This window comes from Pseudopipra pipra, chromosome 5 (genome assembly GCF_036250125.1).
Source record: "Pseudopipra pipra isolate bDixPip1 chromosome 5, bDixPip1.hap1, whole genome shotgun sequence".
NCBI lineage: Eukaryota > Metazoa > Chordata > Aves > Passeriformes > Pipridae > Pseudopipra > Pseudopipra pipra.
In genome coordinates, this window is record NC_087553.1 from 42,456,451 (window position 1) to 42,473,546 (window position 17,096).

A 17,096-nucleotide genomic window follows, 5' to 3' on the forward strand; every position below is an offset into this window, starting at 1 on the left:
TCCTACATACTCTTGCTACATTCCCCTCACCTCTGTTTTCTTAAAGCAGGTTTGGCACACCCAACCTTTCTGCACATTTGGGTGATAACCGCGTGCAACAGACCTCCCAATACTTTTTTTTTTTTTTAAGAGTATGACACGGTCAAAATGACACAGCAAGAGAAGAAGGGCATAAAATTCCTATGTCCTCAAATTTAAAGATGTTTGGGCCTGTCCTTTCATTTTTGCTCCTGACAGCATCCTAAACGCCTGGCAATTCGCGGAGGCGCCCCGGGGCATGTCCCCGGCCCCCCAGGCAGGCAGGGGTAACACACAGCAGGCCAGTGGCAGGGCTCGCTTTCGGCCACTGCCCAGGTTCTTTTCTCTAACAAATGGTTCCGGGGGAGAAATATCCTTGATGTGTTTAAGGAGCAGAAGGTAGGTTGTGAATCTTCCAAGCGGGAGCCTTGTCTGGCAGGATCAGCGGGCTCTACCGGGGCTGGGACGGCGCTGGCTCAGCCCAGGGGCAGCAGGGACAGCGCACTGCGGGCAGCGACCTCCGACCCCCCGATAAGGGAAACGCCTCCCGGGCGGCAATTCCCGGGGCCGACCGCGGGCAAGATCACGGGTCGCGGCCGAATCGCTGCGGGAGCCGGGGGCGGCCCCGTCGGGATCAGGCTCCGCCCGCCGCGCACCTGCCGCGGGCCACCCCCCGGCGCAGGAGGCGGGGGACGGCGGCCGCCCGTGCCCGGCGTGTGCCAGGAGCTCGCCGGTGCCGCAGGAGGAGCAGGAAGCGCCCGGGCGAATCCAGCCGCGCTATCACATGACTCAGCAGCCGCTGCCGCCGGGCTGAGTTCACCCAGCGCCGCGCCGGGAGGGGGAAACCTGCAATGAGGCCGCGGCCCCGCGGCTGCTCCTGAGCCTGCCGTTCCCCCGCCCTGCTGTGCGCGGCTCGGCGACCCCATTGCGGGAGCGCGGCGGGCGCTGCCGGAGCCGCCGCCGCCGCAGCGCTGCCCGCCGGCGCGACCCGCAACCCGCCCCGCGCGGCGGCCCCGGCGCTGCCGCCGGCGGGGGTACTATTATGCTCACGCGGGTGAAGTCCGCCGTGGCCAATTTCATGGGCGGCATCATGGCTGGCAGCGCGGGCGCCGACCACGGCAGTGGCGCGGACTTGCCCCTCCGCTTCCCCTACGGGAGACCCGAGTTCCTGGGACTGTCCCCGGACGAGGTGGAGTGCTCCGCCGACCACATCGCCCGCCCCATCCTCATCCTCAGCAAGGACACCCGGCGCCTGCCCTGGACCACGGGCTACGCGGAGTGAGTACGGACCGCGGCCGCCGCGGCGAGCAGGTGGAGCGCGGCCGAGCCCGCTGCCCCCGCTCCCGGCGCAGCGGCGGCGAAAGGCGGCGATGCCGCGGGACCTTCCCCCGGCGGTGCCGGGAGCGCAGCCCGGGGCCTGCGCGGCGCCGCGGGCAGCGGGAGCGGCGGGGTAAGCGGCGGGGTGGGCAGCATCCGCGGCGCCGTGTGTCTGGCCCCGACTATAGCTCTGCACCTGGGCAGCTCCTTCCTGGGAGCCCGAGGATGCGCATGGTCTGCTGCCCTTGAAAGTCCCCGCGGGAGTGGCCGGTACCCGGACGGGCGAAGGGTGGCAAGGAGCAGCACCTGGCTCCTCGACTCGTACTGACGGCTCTGGGGGCTCAAGGGCCGAGGATGGGGTCGCCGTCGGTGAACAACAGTCTCGGTCCTTGACCCTGGAATGAAAAGGGCCTTTGGAAGGAAACAGGGTTTGGTTTGTGTGTGTGTAAATGCTTCCCGCTGCCCTGGAATGGTGAAACGTGTGGGGTTTGGGACACCTTCCTGTGGACCTGGCAGCCGACGCACTTGCTAGTGGTGGCTGATCACATATTCCCAAAGTGCTTTCCAGTTTGGGTAGACACTTGAGGGACACGAGCTCCAAACTGAAAGAAAAATCCATGGCCAACCCCAAAGCTGGACTGGCTTTCCCACTGGTTTGTTTCCCTTACACACTTATATCATGATATTTACTTTAGAGGGTGTCTGATCAGGACCTGGTTGTAGCCTTGCCAGCCAGGCAAAAGGCAGTGTTCGTTTGGATGCATCCAGCTGGCAGTGGGAGTAGTTTCGGAGTCAAGGCATGTCCTTGCACTGGATTGCTGTATCCGTAAACACATTGTTTTCCTTGATGATAATGGGTGCGGGATTCAGTATTTGGTTTCTTTCTGTTACTGTCTCTAAGTCTTGAGCATGAATCGCCATCAGTGTTGCTACCAACTCTGAGATTACAGAAGTTAAACTAAACTACAGTCTACAAGCTGTTTTGCTATAGTCTCTTCAGGCATACATGAATTCCCCAAAAAACTATTGCAAAAACTACAGTGAAGTCTTCACATTGTTAATGAGCAATCACTAGCTTTATTTAAGAACTTGTTCTGTCATTGGGGATGCTGAAATTAGTTGAGAGATTTAAAGAATTTTAAATTTGATTGTTCCCCTCAGATTATTAAAGAATTGAATAGACTACTGGGCAAATTCCCCAGGAACTAAAATTTTAAATATTTTAAAGTAAGCTCTAATTGTTCTGCTATTATAATAGTTCCTTAAAAAGCAATTCTTTACTAAAACAAATACATGCTGCTATTTTTAGGTGAGGTGAGGTGCTGTGGCTTTCAGCAAGTAACTGTAATTGCAAGTTGGTGACAAAGTGGAAGGGAGGTTCTCTGGCTCCCAGGTATGCACATCCACTGCTGCCCGTGAGCTTCCCTGAAACTATGGGAGCAGAAAAACATGGGTGCTGGAAAGTGAAAGTGCAGGTTGACCCTGTTGATGACATCTGATGTGAGGGAGTGTTTGGAGATACAGTAAAGGGCTCTGGTGATCATAAAACCAGAACAACATACCAGGATTGTTTTCATATGCTTGTTACTCTTCCCTCTTGAGCTTTGAGCAGTTTGGTTAACTGGGAGGCGTACACTGGCTTTCTCAGTTCCTATTATCTATGTGGAAGAGGTTGGCTTTTTGCTTTATCTTTGGTAGTGGTTTTTTTTTTTTCCTTTTTTTCTTTGTTCTCATTCCCTTCCCTTGCAGTTACTGGTTCTAGTGTTGGTGGAGCAGAGCTAAGTGAAAGGTTGTACTTGTTATAGAGAGAGAAACAGTGAATGTGTTACCAGGCTCTTCCCAGAAACATGGATATGATGTTCCAAAATGGAGTTTCATTGTAACCAAAAGATATCAAAATGCTCACTGTGCAGAAGCTGAGAGGAAAGCAGTTCCACCAAAATTGCATTGTCTTCCAAAGACAAAGCATTAATGAATAAAGAAAAAGAAGAAAATATGGACAAATGCAGATTTTGCCAAATATTACTTTTTTTTTACTCCTACTGAGCTATTATCAGGCTTTCTGAAAATAATTGCAAGACTTACTGGGAGGTATACATTGAAACTATGTTTTTCTTTTGGAAAACTTATTTGAGTTACATAGAGAAAAGAAATGGAAAAAATACCAGGGAGGTGAAATTACTTTTATACATGTTCTGAAGTTTGTTGGCTTGGGGAAAGCAGAGGATAAAGTACTTTCATACTATTATTTAGCATTTCGTTAGTGTCTGTATCAAGGAAACTGTCAGAGCAATGTTTGCCTTTTGTTACAGTGCAAGTGAGCATTTGCAAGAATGTTAGGAGGAAGTTTGGTGTCCTCACGAGCAGCTTGTGACATAACACAAAGGTTAGCCATTCAACTCACATTTTACTAGTTTGCTTTGCTACGAAGACCTCAGAAAAGATGTACCATACCTGCAGTGTGGCAAGGTCCAGCTTCCCTGAGCTATTGCCTTTTCTGTGTTTCCATGTTTTAGCAAATCAGGAAAAGTGATTTCAATGTTTTGTTGTTGGGAATGCCTCTGGACACAAGGGATTTTTACTTCATGAAGCTTGTTTTAGTTGTAAAGCGTGTCAGTCTACAGATGATCGTGGAGTTCCTTGCTGTTGTAATGTTGGTGTTTCATCTAAGATGGAGAAGGCATTTTGAGGTCAGACTTGGTTCCCATGCAGAACTGAAGCAGTCTGACTCTACAAAATATTTCAGGGAAATTCTTTTGTTTCTTTGATTCCTGAGGATCAGTATTTCTTACTAAAAAATGTGTTTACAAAGGAGCTCACCCTGTTGACTATCTCTCCTCCCTAGGATCTGTGCGGTAAATGCCTATTCATCTGACTTGTTCCTCTGGAAAAAGCACTTCTCCTCCTCTCCTTTTTCTTACTTCTCTTGTACTAAACTTTTTTTGTAATGGGTATTTTTGCCATATTACTCATCTGTGTCATATTTTTTAACTTATTTTTAAAATTACCTACTTATCTTTGATATTATGTAGTGAAATGTAAATTAGCCTTTATTTTTTATTATTAGCTTTCCCTCTTTTAATAGGGTGATCATCATGCAAAGCATGTAGGCAGGCAAACGAAATCTTCAAAAACATTCTTGGTGCTGGGATAAAACATCATTGCTTCCTGAAATTTCACTGGGAATCCCATAGGGACTCAGCTCTCCTTAGCTGGTAAGCAGCTTGAAAATTGTCTTCTAAAATGACCATCCTGCTGTCTCTTCTGTGCGTGGGAGACCTGAGACCTTGAATTTCATTTCACCTCATAATACAGGATGGCAAAAGGCCAGTAGATATTTCAAAGAGATACTCTTGTACCACAGACACTTGTCTAATGGTCATCAAACTCCATAGAAGCAAAATGAAAATTGTATCCCACATCCAGTAAGCTTTTTAATTGTCTTTAAATAAAAAATAATAAATATAATAATATAATTTATAAATTAACTTTTCCTTTTATTAAGGGCATCCTTAATATAGTTTTCTGCATGTGGTTAGCCGATGTGCATCAGGAATGACCCAGGGAGAAGGTAGTCTGTTAACAAACATTCTTTTAAGTCTGCCTTTAATCCAGAGGAGTAAGGAGATTTGCTGCTCTCTGAAAAGTTAACTGATTTATTTGAGAAAGGGGGAGTGAGAGGGATCCTGCCTGATACTTTATTTACTTGTTGCCTTTCCTCTCCTCCACAAGCAACTGCACTCCTGCAGCCACTGGGCTTTTCTAGACCTTTCCCTGTCTGAGCCTCGAGCTGGTTTCTGAGCTTCTGCTTGGATTGCCCTGTTAATGGGAGGGAAATTTCTTTTTTTTGTCCCTTTCTGTGCTGTTTTCAATGTGTTACAACCTCTTCCCTGCAGAGCTACTGCTGTTAAATCTGCCCTCAGCCCCAGTGTTAAACTCTGAAAGTAAGTGGTGAAGTAGAGGCAGTAGCATGGAGTATGTAATCTGAAATGACTCAGATGGTATTCACTGCATCCAAACTCTACCCAGAACATTTTTTTTCACCTTTTCCTCTTCTGCTTTATCTTGTTCCCTCTGTGAAGGTAGAGGATGAACAGGATGTAGCAGAGCCTTACTCTCCTGGTTGAATTCCCTTGACTACATATGGTGCAATAAAATAGATGCTAAATTTGCAAATGACAAAGAACTAGCCTGCTGCTCATGCTGGTGGAGTTGCAGAGAAACTGTAACTGAGTAGCATTTTGCGGTAGAAAAACAAGATTAATAATTTTCTGCCCATTTTGAATGTGTATTTCTGGTAGTCCAGAATTCAGTACTATAATCACTTTTCTAAACTGTATGAATCCTGGGGATGGGACCATAACTAGCTGCTCCTGTGTCTCATGCATTCCTCTCTTTGCTCTTGCTTTTCTGCCATCTCTTTGGAGAACATCAAAAGGTACTATTAAATACACTTAAGGGACCAGGAGGAAGGTTAATTGTATGTTGTCTGTGACCTTATGCAAAAGACACTTTTGCCTGCCTTTTTTAATTTTTTTTTTTTAAATTCTAAGTGAAACTTTAGATATCTTTGCAGTTTCAAGTTAGAATACATTTCCAGAAACTTAACTTTACTGGTGTGTGTGCTTCTTGGCTTATAGAGTCAATATTTTTATCCCAGCGGTGCCTTTTGTTTGATGAGGCAAAGTCCGGGCTCTTTTTCCATAATGTTACATTTAGGAGATACCATGGATTCTCTGCTCTGCAGGCCTGCAGTAGAAATTTCATTTTCTCTGTGATGTGGTGGCTACTGACCCATAATGAATGCAGAGTTGTAGGTGAAGAGTGATGACTGTGTCCTTTTACAGCATTACTACAGTGGCAAGTTCTTACAGTTCAAAATGAAAAGAAGGGGGGGAAGTTCATGGATTTTTTTTTCCAACTTTAAGTACTGGTTGTTTTGTAAGGCTGATGATGTTGCATCATGTTTTCTCATGCTCTGTTACTTAGCTTGTAGGAAATGAACCCACATGAGAATTGACTGGAGGTTTTTGTTAACTTCCAGCCTTTCTCAGTGATCATAAATGTTTTGTTAAGATAACACAGAACTATTTTTCCACCTGAAGTACCTTTCATGTTCTTTCTAGACCAAACTATGTATACAAATGTTAAGCATTGTATTTACAATCTGAAGCAACTGAAAGCTCAACACCTCTGTGAGTTGAGGTAAGCCAAAGCACAGAAATTGCTTGTCCTGAGTTGACCAATATTTTGATGTTGGAGGATAGCATAGGGCTTGCAACTACTGATCACTTATTCTAATCCTCATTGGCTCTTACTAACAGGAGATAACACCAGAGTCCTGCTTCTATGAATTGAAAGTTACAGTATCAATTCTGGGAGCTAGTCTTTCTAACCCTCAGCTGGGAGCATGACTCATACACCATCGGTAAACACATTCTTGCATGTATTCTGTTTGGTACAAATTTCAGGAGGATGATACTCCTGGGAAAAGGAATACCTTTTTTTATCTTGCTTTGTTTGGCTGTCTTCTCAGGTTAAGTACACAGAAGTAATTAATTGCTTTTCTTTTTAAACTTTGTAAAAAGTTGTTTGCAATTCTCTTTGTTGGGATAAAATTATGTTCCTTTATTCTTTTTGTAGTTCAGAACATAAGACTGAGTAGGACCTGATGAATGAGCTAAAAACTGAAATCCCATACATGTATCTGGAGACAACTCTTCTTGTGGATGAATTATTCTTCTGTGCATAATAATAGTTTTAAGAGCTTCAGAAATCCCTTTCCTTGTGTAAGAACTTATGCTATAGCATCTAATATTTATTCCAGAATAACCTTGGAGAAATGTACCTGTGTAAATGTACTGGTTCCTTAAGGTGAAGAAAATGGAGCAGTGAGGATAAGTTTTGGCAAGAGATTTGATACAGATGTGGAGAATGAGTCCTGAGTTTTACGTTCTGTGTTTGGACGACACAGTTATTTTTCCTGCCGTTGTGTGCTTGGCTTTTCCTGTGTGGTCTCTGATTTCTTAGAACTAACAGAGGTAAAAGGAGAAAAATAAAGAAGAGAAAAAAAGGTAAATCATGTGCTCCTGTATTTTTAATGTTGTCTAATTTGCGCAAACATGATTCCTAATGAGACAAGTATGAAATTCATCCCTCTAAGCTATCTCATATTGCTAGTCCCTCAGAGGCTTAAGACTTGTGCTGTCTCATATGTTTCTGAAAGGCTTGCTTGAGCATGGTCGCAGCTTCTGAAACCAGAGGGTGACTGTGTCCTCCTGGGTAACCTTTCTTTGGCCCCTTCTGCCTTGGCACAGGTGGCAGTTAGCAGATGTTATCTGCAAACACTCCGGCTTTGTTCATTTCTCTTGGTTGCAACTGCATCACTTGGGAAAGTTTTAAGTGGGAATGGCTTGGCGCAGTAATCATCAGGGCATAAAGTAATCTGACAGGGCTGTGCCCCTTAGGGTGAACTGCTTTGAGGCTGTGAATGTGATCAAATAAAACATGCTCAGTTTGACCTTGAAAGGAAGCAGTGCTGCAAAGTACAGGTCATTCCTGTGATGGGATCTGTGTGCCACTAGAGAAAGAAATATGGTTTGTGGGTTTAAGGATTGGGTTAAGTCAGCTATGTAAGCTGAATCCCAAGTAAGACTTGAAGTGAGAGAGTGCTGTTAATGTATGCAGGGAGATGATTTGGGCAGAGCAGACATAGCAACTTTGCATGGGACTGGAGTAGGTGTTATATCTGTGCTGCAGCAGCATTTACCAGGAAGATAGAGGCTCCTGGGTCACCTCTAACCTGGATCTTTATCCATGTCCTTTTGGATTTCTTTTCTAGTTGAATTTGCTGCTCTAAAATGCAAGAGGTCCTACTGGGTAGCAGCACCCTAGTATATTAACTGTACCCTTTTTTGTCTCTGTCTAATGATTTTTTTTCTTCCTTATTGTTGAACACAAAGAGAAAGATGACTCGTAAGATTTGATTCCCATTTGGCCAGTCACATTTACCTGATGGGATATATGTTTGGGATGGCCAGCTACAATACACAATATTATCCAGAGTGGTTTCCTGATCATAGATCAGATAGAACAGGTCACAGTTTCAAGTGCTCAGGGTGCAAAACAGTTAGCAGAGTCGATGAGAGAAATTCCAGCTTGTGTTGAGCCCCTTCGCCCCCCATATCCAACAGACATGGGGTGGAAGTTTTATTGCATGGTATTTACAGAAGTTCAAGCAGGTAGGAGGTGGCCAGCAGGTCCACTGAAGCCATTTGGCTGGTTTCACTCCTATCTTCCCCATCCAGCATCACATTTACTGTCTAGTAGATGCTGCCAGCTGTACTTGTGGTTATAAGTGGCAGGGTGCTAAGTGGTTGCTACTGCATGAGCTGTTCAATAGATGAAGCTCATAAAATGGCTGGAGGCAGGTGTGTTTCCTCCTCCCGATACTGTATTCAAGGCAAGTGTTTGTCTGCAGAGTTTAACATTCTCCAAATAAATACTGCACCCAGTATTCCTTCAGGGGGAAGCTGGTCTAGGGTAAAGCCAGCCAAAGGGATGTCTGTGGTTCTAGATTGTAGCATGGTTTAATTGCTGAAGTCTGAGATGGGGAAGGATAAAAATAACACCAAGCTTAGGCAGTCATTGTTAGCAAGTGTAGTGGATAGTGCAGGAGGGGATGTGGGCAGCACATAGTTGGGGAATGCCAAAATATGGACCTTGTATATGACTCAGCACTCATGCTGGTTTAAAAAAGAAACTTGATTAAGAAGAGTTATTAGTGTGATGTGGCGGGCAGGCAAATTTCTGTCATGAAGCAGGGTGGCAAATCTAGATCTTTGCTTATTGTTTGGGATCTGTATTTAGCACAGGGCTAAGGGGAAGCGAATCTGCTGAGGAAGCCCAGAGCTGCTTGAGGTACAGGGATATGGGCAGTGGTGTGTCCTCAGAGAACCTCTTTTTGGCCTAAATGTACCTTCTCCTAAATGGTCTTCATTTTCAAGATGAGCAGGAGTCAAATGGGTCTGGTCACCCAAGAGAAAAAGAGGACAACATCTTATCAGCCTCCCTCTCCTCTGGTGTGGGGAAATCTGTCTGTCCATCACTTTCACTTGTCATAATGTCAGGTTGTTTTTAATTCTATGATCAATGTCAGAACTTGTGAAGGGGTCTTGTGAAAGCAGGTCCAAGCTCCTGGTGGTGATTATGGCATAAAAGTAAATAACCATTTCCAATCTCTTTTTTTCCTCTCTGTGTTTCTTCTTTTTGAAATGCTACCATAAGGTGTAGTCAATCTTGACTAACTGTTTTTGATGCTGTTCAGGCTCTTTTGCAGGCAGTGATAATGACACTGCAGTCAGCTTTGCCTAATTTCAAGGAGAGAAGGTGGGAGAAAAGAGTAGGAGACCATGTGCCATTGCCTTCATGCTTTCCATGGTGGTATTCTGCTACAATAAGGAAGAAACAGATTGAGTCTTGATTGCATCTGATGTCCAGCATACCACTGCTTCAGAAATCCTACGGGAAAGTGTCCTTGGACTGGCACTAGAGGTCTGTGAGATTATCCTTTCATAGGCATAGCTCTGTTTCCAAAGTCTTTGCAGTTAATTTCTTCTTTTATTTAATCCGCTGGTCCCATAGCTGAGTGCCTTTTGTGCTGTCCTGTGCATCTACCCCATTGTGTAAAGGTACAGACAAGAGGTGAGTTCTCCTCTCTGCCACGCCCCCCCAGTGAGCCCTTCTGGATTTCCCTGATTTGTTCCTTTATGTCCTGTTATGATAATTTCTGCTTTCTGAACTCCCTGCAGAGAGACAAAAGAGATCCAGCTCCAGCCAAGTGCTGCAGCAGAGCTTTTTTTTTCTTTTTTTTTTTTTTTCCTGCCAACATTGATTCACTCAGGCCAAGTATGATTTCTCTATCTTTAGGTATGTGTTAGAGACCTCCTCAGAAACAGATGATGTGTAGTGCATGTTTGTAATGCCATAAAATACCTTGCAGTCAGAACTAACAATCCAGTCCTTGGTAGAGTCTTATGCTGGAAGTGGGACTGAGGACGTGTCTACCTCTTACAACTTGAACAGTGGTCCATTTTGTGCAGAAGTCTTGCAAAGAGAAAACAGAAGTTACCTTGCAGTTCATCAGAGATCCCTGTATTTCCAGATGTGGCAGGTCACCATGTGGACAGACTGATGTAAAGTTCTCATCCCTCAGTTCTTCCCAAAACAGCAGTTTCAGCTGTTACCCAGCCATGAAAAACTTGATAACTTTTCCCTGCGGTAAAATAAAAACCTTTCTATTATGAGCTACCTGAGCAAGAGTTTTGTCCTTTTGTTCAGTTGTGATGTTTTAAAGACACAGCTCTTTGAAGGCTAAGAAAATATCATAGCCATTGCTACTTTGATTTCAGGTGGGTTCTGGTGAGTTTTGAAGCAGTGTGAAGGAGAGGAGAGTTAATGCTGGAAAAATAAGTTGCCAAAGTGGCACTGATAATTTTAATAACAATAACAGCAACAACAATAATAATAGTTGTTATTGTTATTAAGTGTCAATTATTAATTATTGTTATTATAATAATTATTGATTAATATTATTAGTTATTATTCTTTTCCCCTTCTCTCTTGAGGGAAGTTGCTGTTTTATCATTGGTTGTGGACTTTTCCTTTTTGATTCGTAATCTGTGCTGCTTGTCCATAAGGAGGAGAGAGCAAGAAGCTGTGAAACTTAATAGTGGGAAGCAAACCTTCCTTTCTGGTTGGGAAGAGCACTCCTTAAATTGCTTCAGGCCCAAGTGTTGTAACTGAGAGTAGGGTCCACTTCAGTGGGTTCAGGGTTGCACTGAATAATCAGTTTTCAAGGCGAGAACTGCTGTGTAAAATTCATGTCCCTGCCTTGCTGACCAGGCTCATGAAGCAGCTGAACAGCAGTGTTCGTACCCAGGAGTGCAAAGGGTCTCACCTCCATTGGTTTCAGTGGCTATAGGGGAAGCTTACTGCCTCTTCCTCTGTCCCACTTGCATCCCCCCCACTGTTCAATCCACTGGCTCCATGGCTGTGCACGTGTCTTGGTAGGCTGAGTGAGGGTCTTGGGTTTTTTATTTGTTCAACAGTATGTGATGCTTTGCAAGAAGCCTGTGCAATAAAACTAGGTTCCGTAAATTGCTGGTTATAAGTGGTTCTTAAAACAGCGTTTTGAAGAAAGTGCTTTTTCTGCTGAATTTATATTAAGGATCTTTGTTTCATTAATGACTGCTAAATTTTGGAGTTGGAATTAGATTTATCTGAACTAGGTTTTGTTTCTCATTGCTGAACTTATTTGTAGGTATCTTGACCGGAAAAAAAATTAAAAGTTTTCTCTTTTTTTCCAAGGATTTGATCTAAGTTCAGACTTGCAATGTTTATAATTTAAAAACTTTAAAAGCCATAAAGTGAAACCTGCATCATATGTATGATGCCATGGGGGGTGGAGCATACCTTCAGATTTTGTTATTTGATTAGGCATTTCGAAATGGAAAATACTGATCATAAAGCTGACCTCAGTGATTATTGCTGCTTATGTCATGACATAGATCAAAGTTTTATGTATGGTTGGTTTGATATGAGTGACTTACATTTTGCAGAACATAAATAGAATTTTTTCTCCTCTTCTTCCTCTCACTCTTTGACCAAAAAATAATAGTTTTTCAGCTATTTTCATGTGCCATTTGAAGGTGCAAACTTAGTCATATCTGCTCTCAACCATAGTGCAGGAATTGCTAAGACATTAAAATGTACACTGATGTTTTTAAAGAACATCAGCATCAGACTTGGAGGGCGATTCCCTCTCCCTTAGCTTGTCACCCCTCTCATTAATCACATTTCCAGTCCTGTGCTTTCAGTTAATTGCTTTATTCTTCTCAACAAACTTTAATTAAGATCAGTGTATCCACAGCCCTTGCAAAACCTAGATGGCATCTTCTTCAGGCTAGGGCTCTCTCTAGCATACTCCTCAATGTCATTTTAAGGTCTCTGTCCCTGCCTGGAAGTGTGAAGCTGGGAATTATGGTCTGGTTAGTTCCTTTGGCAACCTCTCCAGAGTAATCCCTGAAAATCCTAGGTCTGTGGATGGTAATTCTATTAGCTGTTCAGCAAGCTGAGTCTGGAAGAATGCAGCTGGTGTGTGGGAATGTGGGAAGTTCCCCATATCTGCCTTTAATCCTGCTTTTAGAGGGGAAAAAAAGTTATAGGCTAATGTGATTAGCTGTAATTCCATTCTTGCTTCGTTTCAGAAAAGTGTCTGAATGCTAAGTCACAAACTAGTTCTGTGAAGTGTTTTTGTAGAGGGAACAGGGAAATATTTTGGTACTAGGCTCATCTGTCTTTGAAAAAGCACTGGAATCAAGAGAAGAAACTCTCTTAGGCAGCAGTGAGTTTCTAGTTTTTGTTGCACAGCCTAATTTAGAAATCTGAAACCAAGAGCATGTAAATGGAAACACAAAATGAGCATAATCCTTTCAGATACCTAGGTGTGTGTATAAACACAGGCATGGAACAACTTAGACGCACTGTGGATTGCTCTTCAGGGCTTTGCAGGCCCAGAGGTTTACATTTGGGGTTGTGTTATTTGCTGATATGTGACAGCTGCTGCTGCTGGGACTGGTGGTGGGTTGATTTAACACAGACCAGGGACAGAGTTTTCTCTAATAAAAGCTGTGCCTTCTACCTGAAGTGAATATCTGGGGACTTTTTTCCCCATCCAGGCATCTGTTTTTCCTTTTAGTGCTAAGGGAACAAGAGTACAGACTTCTGTGGGAGCGCTGGTATGTCCTGTTGGAAATGCTGTTGGGTGCTGCAGAGGGGCAGAGGCAGGACCCTCAGTGACAAGCACAGAGCATGCTGCAGCCTGCCCTGTGTGTGAGCACCGACAGCACACTGCTGTGGGGACAAAGGGCTGAGTCCTCTTGTGTGAAAGGCAAAAAATGCAATCTGAGCAGATGAGTTGTGCTCACAGGTTCCATCTTCCCCTGTGGCCAATGTTTGGGGAGAAAGAACCATTGCTCTCACCAGCTCAGCCTGTTTTCTATTTCCAGGGGAAAGAAGGGGGAAGGCAGAAAAATACCTTGTTCATGTCTTGACTGTTTGCTGGAGAAATTGAAAATAAATGTGGCTGATCTTGGAGTCAAATGCCACCTGAATCCTTTGTAGTGAAGAGCTCTGGAGAGAGATGATGTCAGAGGACTGAGCTTGTTGCTTTTTCTTTCAAGCAACAAATTTGAGATACTGCAACTTTGCAAAATTGTGTGAATCGAGGCTTTTTCTTGAGGTCCTGTCAGGTTCCCCCTCCTCTTGTGCCCTTTCTTGTGGTGGCAGTGACATTGGGACTTGGTGTAAGGAGGTCTGGGTGGCAGCTGCCCCCAGAGTCCCGGGAAAGGGAGGGAGCACACAGGCAATGCTGGAAGGGTGCCTGGACAAGCTGCTTTGTTCAGTTCCTGAGGGAGAAAATTCACTGAAAAGGAGTATTGTTCACTTTTGTCTTCTGTGTCAAGTTGGCCTCAGGTGTTGGTCCTGTCACAGTAGTTCAAATGCTTGGGAAAGACGATGCAGTAGCAATGAAATGTTGCAATACTAATTCTATAAATTTATAAGCTTAGTCAAGCTGGTGTTTTGAGAGGTGGTGTGGGACTGCCTTGTTTACAAATAAAAACTATCACTTTGTTTGATTAGGGTGTAAGGCACACTGCCTCTTTTGCACTTGCTTAGAATCCTGATGGTTTGGTATGTGGTGTAACTGCTGTCCTCCTTCACAACTTTCTCTAAGGCTGGAAAACCTCTTTAGACTATCAAATAAATAACTAGGTGCCTTTAACACAACAGCAACAAAAAACCCTCAAAGTCCTCCCACTGTCAAATAATCAAAAGGGGAGTTTCTGTTCTTTTCCTTTTGAAATTGTATCAGACTCCCTGGAGAACTTGGAAACACTAGATGAGTAACTAGATGGATTTAATCTTGGAGAAATGTAGTGGTGTTTGGCAAGGATAATTTGAAGTAGTGTTACACAGGTACGCATTTTGAAATTACAATTTCCCCTCTAATATCCCTTTGAAAATCATGCCAAAACAGTTGCTTTACTAAGTAAAAAGCCAAAGAAAATGTTAGTGGACAATCAAAATGGGATGTGATAGTGGAAAATAGATTGTGTACATTTAAAGCACTGTTAAGACTGTGCTCACCCTTAATTATTGGCAGAGCTAAAGAGGAATGATGACTATGGAAAAAACCAAGTAGGAAACAGAAGTTGAAAGAGGAGGAAAAAAAATAAAGCGTACAAAACCAGGAGAGAGCATACTGAAAGCAGGCTAAATATTTTTGTACTGGGGGAAAAGTTTACCAGGACTAGAGGCCCCTATGACAGAAAATGAGAGATTGTAAACAGTGATAAAGGTAATTCTTCCCTGTGTAACTTAGAGTATATGGGCAGAATTCATTGCATGAGGACATACCAAAGAAATCTTTTACAGCTGTATATCAGGGTCTTCTGTTTCATGAAGTGCAGAGACCCTGGATCTAAAGGTATTTAAAGTTAGAGACAGGTGTCATGAAAACCCAGAATCTCCCCCTCCTTTTCTTCTTGAAGAGAAGAGAGAACCTTTCATGTTTGCTGCATGACAGAGGTATCTACTCAGCATTAAGGGGATTGCTCTGCCGTGGTTGGGTTCATTCCTGAATTAACCTGGTATTTCTCACACTTTCACCTGGAATACCTGAACTTACTTGTGCAGCAGAAAGCGGTACAATTAGTGGGAAACAAACTGAACTGCTGAGAAAATTTTTCCAAAGTTGTTTATTGTTTTGTTTGGAAGGATAATTCAGAGTATTGTGGTTTAACCATGTCTAGAAATTAAGCACCAACAGATATTCACTCACTCCCCCACAGTGGGATGGGGGAGAGAATCAGAAAGGTAAAAGTGAGAAAACTCATGGTTTGAGATAAAGACAATTTAATAGGTAAAGCAAAAGCTGTGCACAAGCAAAGCAAAGAATTCATTCACCACTTCCCATGGGCAGGCAGGTGTTCTGCCATCCCCAGGAAAGCAAGGTTCCATCCTGCATGACAGCTACTTAGGAGGACAAGCACCATCACTCCAAACATCTCCCCACTTCTTTCTTCTTCTTTCTCCCAACCTGTATTGCTCAGTGTGATGCCATATAGTATGGAATGTCCCTTGGATCTGTTAGGATCAGATGTTCTGGCTGTGTCCCTTCTGAATTCCCTGTGCACCCCCAGCCCATTTGCTGGTGGAGTGGGGTGAAAAAGCAGAAAAGTTGCTGATATTTTGTCTGCCCTCCTCTGCAATACTGAAAACATTGTGTATTGTCAATCCTATTTTCAATAGAAATCCAAAACATACCCCCATCACAAGATACTGTGAAGAAATTTAACTTTATCCCAGCCAAAACCAGTATACAGAAGAAATGCCAAAGTGTGGGAGAAGGCTGTTCCATGGAGACTGGAAAAGAAATTGAAAGTGTCAGCACAAACAGTACCAAAAAGTGGTATGTCGCTTTTCATCATGGGGAGAAGTTGCTTTTAAAACAACACCTTCTTTAAGAGTGAAAGTATTTTCGTTTTAGGAGTCTATATTTAAACACTGCAGAAAGCAAATTTTTTTGTTCAAAGATTGTTGTAGTTATTTTATGGTATTCCAAAATAGGAGCTTTTCCCCAGCTAAGAACTGAGGAAGGCTACCTCATCAAGAAGAAAAGTAATTTACTACTGGCCATTGGCATCAAGTAACATCTTATTTCTTGTCTTTCACTTCCTGTGTAATATTTTAACTCATGTTTCTGAATCAAAAAGGCAGAAGAAATATATCCATATACCTATCAATTTTTTTTGTCTCTTTCCGTATCTCCTGTTGAGAGTTCCAGCTCTTCAGAAGCATCATAGACCTGTGGGGCTCTATACTGCTTTCCTCAGTGTTGCAAGAGTACTGTTTGGAAAAGACTTCACAAAAATCAAGGGAACGTTATAAGGCCCAAAAGATCTCTGACTAGCAAATGGATTAGTCATAAAGAATCATTTAACAAATAGCTCAGTCTGGAGGAATGGCAAGGTGGTGTTGACTTTGAAAATAAGAATGGAGTTTGGAAATGGTTCCCCATGTGAGGGCTTTACCAAGACCTGAAGAAACTAAAATGTGTACAGTGAAACAGCCATACTTTCAAGGAATTGGAACAGATGGGATTTGTTCTCTACTCTGAGAAAGGCACTTGCAGTATGAAAGCACTTGGTGCTCACAAGTAGTTGTCACACAGCACAGTGAGGGGTGTAAGTCATATATGGAGCTACTGTAGCATTTTGCAGGAGAGCTTATCTTCACCAAAATTAAAAGGATGTTTGGAATGTGTAGAAAGAGATGGTTTTTTTCATATATGAGACACAAAATAAGCTTGTTTGGGAACGCTGCTGCTAGAACATCTTCATAAGGTATTACTCTCCTATGTCTGAAACAGTGAAAATTGCATTATGCATATCCAATATTAGTCAGCAAAGTAAGCCTGGTAAACTGTGTGAGTTTAGCTGTTTAAAAAGTAAATCTATGGGGATATGGGAGGAAGTGTGATAGCAGACTCAAAAGTGAAGGGGAAAGAGTTCCAACTTATTGTTTTAGGAAACAACATGAATTCCAAACAAATACTTGAGCTGTAAGAAATAATATACTTCCAGGTAGTTGTGTACGCTATGCATATCCTTCTAATGGGACTTGATTGCCTTTGGATG

General features: G+C 43.4%; 1 protein-coding gene across 2 annotated transcripts in view; it reads left to right on the plus strand.

Moving 5' to 3' along the window:
• Positions 1–262: 262 nt before the first annotated feature.
• Positions 263–17,096, plus strand: part of PPM1H (protein phosphatase, Mg2+/Mn2+ dependent 1H) — a 129,960-nt gene continuing 113,126 nt past the window's right edge. Inside the window, exon 1 of one of the 2 annotated variants that reach the window (XM_064655810.1) lies at positions 263–417. In XM_064655810.1, coding sequence (XP_064511880.1) covers positions 278–417 — 140 coding nt within the window. In that variant the 5' untranslated portion in view covers positions 263–277. Of the gene's footprint in view, positions 418–688; positions 1,297–17,096 lie in introns of those variants that run through there. The other variant, XM_064655809.1, reaches the window with a different exon arrangement.